At 35.8% G+C, this 7,242-nt stretch overlaps 1 protein-coding gene and 1 long non-coding RNA gene across 2 annotated transcripts in view; one reads left to right on the top strand and one right to left on the bottom strand.

The window, feature by feature from the left end:
• The window catches only part of LOC107730462 (uncharacterized), a 4,071-nt gene extending 3,246 nt beyond the window's left edge, over positions 1 to 825 (bottom strand). Inside the window, exons 1-2 of the long non-coding RNA XR_001638682.1 lie at positions 752 to 825; positions 614 to 646 (exon numbers count right to left, since the gene is read on the bottom strand). This is a non-coding gene — a long non-coding RNA (uncharacterized LOC107730462). The remainder of the gene's footprint in view (positions 1 to 613; positions 647 to 751) is intronic.
• Positions 826 to 2,921: 2,096 nt separating this feature from the next.
• On the top strand, positions 2,922 to 4,071 carry LOC107730464 (uncharacterized). Its single transcript, XM_016541313.1, has 4 exons — positions 2,922 to 2,979; positions 3,068 to 3,445; positions 3,580 to 3,624; positions 3,746 to 4,071. The coding sequence occupies exons 1-4, from the start codon at positions 2,931 to 2,933 to the stop codon at positions 3,877 to 3,879; spliced, it is 606 nt and encodes a 201-aa protein (XP_016396799.1). The 5' UTR covers positions 2,922 to 2,930; the 3' UTR covers positions 3,880 to 4,071.
• The last annotated feature ends 3,171 nt before the right edge of the window (positions 4,072 to 7,242 follow it).

A 7,242-nucleotide genomic window follows, 5' to 3' on the forward strand; every position in this document is an offset into this window, starting at 1 on the left:
ATGGTATTCTCAATACTTCAATTTATTCATAGAAATACAGATCTTATATAGGCATATGTCGAGGGGAGTTTCACCCTCTTAACCAATGAGGATAGGATGACATACACATATAGGATGTTCTTGGTCAAACATCCTATATGTGTATGTCATCCTATCCTCATTGGTTAAGAGGGTGAAACTCCCCTCGACATATGCCTATATAAGATCTGTATTTCTATGAATAAATTGAAGTATTGAGAATACCATTTGAATGTGTGTTTTCTTGCTTCCCGGCCGTATATCTACACTTTAAGGGACTGAGAAGTTTTCAAGGTGGCAAAGAGAATCTATAGGGACCGATTGTTAATTTCTAACAATAATGTAAAATGTGATGTTTAGTCCCATAGCAGCAGGTAAAATGATAAACTCTTTCAATCAGCCTAGTAGAATTTGTAATGAATTGAAATGGCCTGAACTAGAGTAGGCTATACAAATGATCATTTATCCTAAATTCAGTCCCAAGCTAAACTTGGTACAGGCAAGCTCTGCCTCTCGTTTAAAGTGTTTGATTAATTTAAACTTAGGCTACACTATATTGTCTAAATAAGCATATCAGTTATAACTTTGGACTTACTGCGGGTTTCATGACGGACGGTTTTACAAGCCTCTGGAAGGGTAAACGTGAATTAGTGATTTAAAAAAAAATGCAATAAATCTTGTCTGATATTAGCTCATTGCAGTTTGTACAGCTTGTTTAATCTGCTTTCCTTACAAGTTAAATCTTAACGTTTGATCGTCGATTAAAGCTTACGATTCATCTGGAATATGCCCCTTCTTGTTCCTTTTGCTTTCACTTACCAGGGGGGGGGGGGCGTGGCCACCGCTGGCCTAAGCTCGGACACCCCACTCAATACAGCAGTTTTTGTCCCTTTTTTTCTTGACAAGAAATTCATTTATTAAGGCGCGGAAAGAAACACGTGCCAAATGAGCTTCAGTAGAACAACAGTGAACTGCGGTAGGGATGAGGAGTCGACTCCAAAAGAGTCGATTCCTCGACTCTGAATAGCTCTAGAGTCGGAGTCGACTCCAGCACTGGAATCGATTCTCGTTGTCGACTCCGAAATCGCGGATGTCTTCACTGATTCTCAAATCTCTATATAGTGTCTGACAATTGAGTGCAGTATATCAGCAAAGAGTGAATGAAATTAAAGTGAAGATGCGTTTGCAGTGCAGTCCGTGAGCGGTGCAGTAGCAGCAGCACGGGCTCGTTGTGCTTTCACACTGAACCGTGAACCGTGCTGAACCGTGGCTTGTGGAGGCTACTGCAAACACACGAGTATCGTTCAGTCGGTCACGCTGTTCAGGTGTTCTCCGACTGTCTGTCACGTGCATATAACATGCTGTACATATAGTTTACATGATAAAAAGTTAGCTTAAAGTGAATAAATGCCTCTAGTTTTAATAATTTAAACAGGCCTTTGAAGTTTGGGCAATAACTCCTGGCAGTGATGTGTTTTCGTGTAGTTGATTCTGTAGCAAATGAGAATCGCTAAAATTATTGAATATATTTTGAGACAAAGGTCTTCTTAATGATTCTCAGTTTGGTTTAAGATAATTAAAGCAACAGTTTTTCAATAACTAGAAGAGTATGGTATTTGGGGTAAAAGCGCCCCTGCTGTTGGGCATATTAAGCATCTGCATCCACTAATCTTCCCTGTTGACCAGTGCTGGCTACTTGACCTTTCAAAATAAATAAAAAATACCTCCCCCAGGTATTTTGAGCAGTAGGGTTATATAAAATATATAACAGAAAATTATTAAATACATAAGTATATAAATGACAAAATAAGTAAATGTTCATTGATCAATACTTCTAATACTCAAGTACATTAAAAAAATCAAATACGTTTTGATTCAAATACGTTTTACTTGAGTAAAATTGAAAAGGAGTGCTTAATACCTTTACTGGAGTAATATTTCATCTGTACTTTTACTCAAGTTCTTGATTCGTGTACTTCGTCCACCACTGCCTTTAGTGCATATATGCATAAATCGACACCATGCTTACTTTTAAAACCAAACTGATTATCAGTATTATTATGCATTCTAACCAAAAGGATTTGTTCTAATACTTTTGAAACCATCCAGCCCTGAACTTATGTTGTTTAACCCTTTTTTTTTTTTGACAATGTTATCGGTTTCAAGGTAGTCACATACTAACTATTCATGTTAAACGAGTAGGCTATAATACTGCAATGCAAACTATACCAAGTGGGTAAAATGTAACCCCGAAATAAATCAATATAAAAATAAGAATCAACTAAACAATTACACTTGCTACAATTATGTGCAAAGCACATACTTTGTGCTCAAGGTTATCTTAAAAAGCAAAATAATATTCCTAATTTTTGGTAGTAAAAATCAATTTCCAAAAGTACAAATGAAAAATAACATTTGAAAATTACAGTATATTCACAGTTTGTGAATATTAGGCTATAATTATTATTAAATACAAAATATAAGTACAAGTTTTATGTTCTCATATTTATTTTCTTTTTGTAATGTATTTTTGTAAAAGTCATAATTTTGTTATAATACTGTTTTGATCTGTTTGTTTTTGCCATGATTACTACTTATTTTTTAAAAAGTGATTTTCGGTGAGTTATATTAAAACAGTAAACATCATAATTATTCTTTATACGAATAGGCCTGTATGCAACCCACAACAATTAAAAAACAAAAACATGCAAAAAATATTGTTTCCATTTTTTAATTCATAGATAATAACAAGTAAGATTGCTTTGATATTTTGACCTGTTTTCATTTCTGTTCACCTTATTAAATACACACGAAAATGTGACAGTGGTTAGTGTGGTCTCATGTCAGTTTCAGCTTATAGGTTGAGCACAGGAAATGAGAGCATTTGTGCACGGACTGCCAGAAAGAAAATCATGAACAAACAAAGGAAAGTCAGTGACTACACTCTGCTTTGTCTTTTGGGTGAGCTGTTATGGAAGTAAATGACGTTTAAGCAGTTTCTGCTTACCTCTGCTTGGTGCTGGTATTAATTGCATGTTATTGTGTGTAGCTCTCATCTTTCCTGGCTCTAGTAGAGTTTGGGTACTTCAGAACGCCTACCAAGATCTCTATCAAGTGGGGGATGCAGCGGTTATACAGTGCAAAGTAGATTCTGATCAGGAGAAAGTTGGGAAGTGCACATTCAAGTGGACTATTCCAAATCCAAAAGAAGATAGCACAAATGATATACTGTATGCTGAGAAATATGATCAGCGTATCAGACTACAATCATTTAATGACACATTCACAACACTGACTCTGAGAAACCTGTCCGTGAATGACAATGACAGTATAAAATGTATTGCATTTTGCTATGTGGGCAAAATTTTTAGTCGCATAGATGGTGATGGAATTTCTCTTCAAATTTCAGACAAAAAACTTGGATGGGGTAAGTTCTCATTTTGACCTATTTTAGTGTTTTACATTATTTTCATTATTATTTGAATGGATACAGTTATTATATACACAACATTTACAATATGAATATCCTATCAGTATAACATTTTTGTTGTTGTACTACAGATATGACAGAAAAAACCCAGACAGTGAGCACTGAAATGATAACAGGTATACTCACTCCTTCTCCAACCAGTTTTTTGAGGACACTGCTATCAGGGTGCATTTTCATCTGATTTTAGAAAAATGCCACAGATTCTTGGAGTAAATGATGTTTCTTTAATGGTTTCAGCTGGATTTGACGAATCGCAATCATCTCTGTCGTGGATCAACTTTCTGCTCATCAGCATAAATATTGTGGTGTTTCTTGTAATCACTTTCATCTGTATTTCTCTAGTAAAATTCAAAACGAAATGGAAGAACTAATTTTGCAAGCCTCTCTAATGCTTAGCATTACATAATAGTGTACTTAGTTTCTACTGATAAATACATCATTAATGTTGTCTTGTGGCTTTGAACACACACACACACACACACACACACACACACAATATATATATATGCATGCATATGCAGAGCATTTAACCACTTCCTGTTTCAAATAAAGGCCTGTGACAGTGAGATGAAAAAGGAGTGTATTTTATTGTAAGCCATTCTGTAATATTCTGTAAAACTGACTGATTTATTTAATGTTCATTGTTTGCAGCATATACAAATGTGGATAAATCCACTTTTTGACTAGACTTGTCTAAGAAGCAAACATTTGTAAATCTTAAGAAAAAACTCCAGCATACTTTGAGTAAACACCTGTGTTTAGCACTTGTGTCAAGGAATATTTTAAAAGCAACTCGATCAGATTTGCCCCCTTAGTATAGATATATGTCCAAAACATATGCAAATACAAATACAATAGATCTGAATGAAACATGACAACATGGTTCAGAGTAACTGATGTTTAACTCTTGTTTCCTTAGTGTGTGATATGGAGTTCATGGGTTTAAGTCGAATTGCTCAATTTAATTTGAATACAATTTGAAATTAAATTGTTTACATTTGAAGAAAGCTCTACTCGATGTTGTTGAAAATGGTAAAAGGCCCACTCGTAATTATTTGTCTGATGGTGTTGAAAATTCCCCAGCATGAATTATTCTGTTTTCAGACCTTTGAGAAATATTTACAAATGTTTAAGATGACTTCATTTTCTGCAGTTGTTGTAAAAAAAATAAAAATTCACCAGTGTTATCACAGTATATATAATCTCTTCTTGTAGCATTTTCAATGCTCAATACTGTTTCTGCTAATTGTTGCTAACATGACCAAAACATCCAAGCATACTGCAGAAAGTTTGCATACTTGCTGACAATACTGTCACGACCGGCTCAAAGCCGTAACAAATGAAAGGAGGACATGCGGCTGGTAAGGTTGCAACAAGTTATTTATTAACAAAAGAAAGGAAAAAGAACTGCCATTTCTGTTTGACACAGATGTTATAAAGTCAGACAGAACAAATCTCACAACTCATAACAAAATCCAAATAAACATTCCAAAACCAAACACAAAGCAATCGGGAACAAACCAGGCCACCCACACACCAACAAAGCCACGACTCTTATAGCAGGAAGAACAGGTGGACATCGTTCTCCTGATGAGTCTCCTAGACACACCCACTGGCCGGCCGTAGCAGGACGAGCAGGAGACTCATCACAGTACAAACACACATTTACTACATATAACTACTATTACTACCATGGGTGACATTGGGTTAGGGTTAGTCATGGAATCCCTAGCCAAGCGCTAAATACCCTCAACGTGTTTTTGCAGCGTTGAGCAATGTAACCAATCACAGATATCTGTTGATTTCTTGAACACAATGGCCAATCAGAAACGTTTTGTCAGAATTCACTCACTGCTGAAAGCAATGCAGTTTTTAAGTGCAGTTTTGCACGCTCGTGAATCATCTCATGACTAAGTGCAGACATGATGTAAATAAGAGATTCATTGAGCCGTTTAGAGAGCTTCATTGATTATAACGGAACTTTGTAAGATCGCCATGAACGAAGATGAGTGACGCTTTTTAGTGATAATCCTAGGGTATTCTAGGGTATAATCCATTCAGAATTTGTATGAAACTTTCGTTTTTCGGACACATAGGCTACACCCTGCAAAGTTTCGGGAATGACATCCGCATATTTATGCTGGATTCACTCTCGGAATAGCTTTGATTGGCACTGGACGGAACATAAAATATGTTGATTTAATTCTGGAACCGGTCCTGGCCAAACCTCCACAGACAGCGCGCGTCCCAAGCGAGATCTAATTCACTCTTTAAATGTTACATTTAATTAACTTAATTGTTGTGTTAATAATTAGTGCTGATGTAACATTTAAAGAGTGTTTCCTCTTTTAATTCAATTAACTCAAGAGTCAAATGTCACCCATGATTACTACTATGACTCTTTTTTTTCAAAAGTGTGTGTAAACTTTATTCAGATCAGGACATATCAACCAGTAATTTCATTTCATTTCCAGTAGAAAGTTCAGCAATGAATGGTATGTGATTTATGACAGAATATAGTCCCACAACTGATCGTTTATTTTTTCCTCACGTGTCTTTGGTAACAATGATTCAAAGCGGACACATTTCAAATGACACGGGAAAAAGACACGGAAAACTTCAGTGAACATCAGAAAAGCAGTGTGCACATTTCTGGTTAAAAAAGAAAGCCATCAACTGACAAACAGAAAGCATCACCATTCATTCAAGTCAACAGGAAGAGCCAAAGCTAGTCCACAGTTTACTAAACAGTGGCAACCTCTTTAAGTTATTCTTGACTGTGTTGGATTGACTGCTTTGATGCGCTGCAATACGGTCGGGCATTGTTTTGATGCTTATATCAGGAAAAAAAACTTTTGCTTTTTTCTTGCCCCCCCGACTCAAGAGTCAAATGTCACCCATGATTACTACTATGACTCTTTTTATAATTATGGTCTATCCACACACATGCATAAACAGGAAAACAAAACTACTTTCCATTTTTGTTAGCTTGATCCATGAAAAGTTAATGCATAACTTACAATTACTTTAAATCTTTTTTTGTTGTTGTTGGACAAAGGGGCTTTTCCCTCAAATCTGGTTACTATAATAGTACTATAATAAAACAGATAGATATATCTATAGACAGGCCTGGCCTTAAACTGAAATAATCAGTATCATTTTAATAATATCAACAACAGACAGTGCTGATGTAACATTTAAAGAGTGTTTCCTGTCAATATGTGTACTTTCCCCAACCTCAGGCTGCTCAGCCTCATTCTTGCTATATAGTGTTAAAGGTTCTGATCAAAAGATGAGTTAACCTTAGAAAGAGGGTATTTTAGTATTTACCCAAGCATGTTGTCATTGGCGTATTATTATTTGTGTGACAGAGATGGATGGGCGAATACTAAGCACAGTTTACTAAACAGTGGCAACCTCTTTAAGTTATTCTTGACTGTGTTGGATTGACTGCTTTGATGCGCTTCAATACGGTCGGCCATTGTTTTGATGCTTACATCAGGAAAAAAAACTTTTGCTTTTTTCTTGCCCCCCCCCCGACTCAAGAGTCAAATGTCTACTAGAGTCCATGATTACTACTATGACTCTTTTTATAATTATGGTCTATCCACACACATGCATAAACAGGAAAACAAAACTACTTTCCATTTTTGTTAGCTTGATCCATGAAAAGTTAATGCATAACTTACAATTACTTTAAATCTTTTTTTGTTGTTGTTGGACAAAGGGGCTTT

This window comes from Sinocyclocheilus rhinocerous, unplaced genomic scaffold (genome assembly GCF_001515625.1).
Source record: "Sinocyclocheilus rhinocerous isolate Xijiao unplaced genomic scaffold, SAMN03320098_v1.1 scaffold5874, whole genome shotgun sequence".
Taxonomy (NCBI): Eukaryota; Metazoa; Chordata; class Actinopteri; order Cypriniformes; family Cyprinidae; genus Sinocyclocheilus; species Sinocyclocheilus rhinocerous.

What these genes read in the sequence shown, in the direction of transcription:
- LOC107730464 (XM_016541313.1), top strand. Translation starts at nt 2,931, where the DNA reads ATGAACAAACAAAGGAAAGTCAGTGACTACACTCTGCTTTGTCTTTTG. An exon ending in CACTCTGCTTTGTCTTTTGG is followed by an intron (nt 2,980 to 3,067) that starts GTGAGCTGTTAT and finishes TATTGTGTGTAG; the next exon opens with CTCTCATCTTTCCTGGCTCT. An exon ending in GAGCACTGAAATGATAACAG is followed by an intron (nt 3,625 to 3,745) that starts GTATACTCACTC and finishes TAATGGTTTCAG; the next exon opens with CTGGATTTGACGAATCGCAA.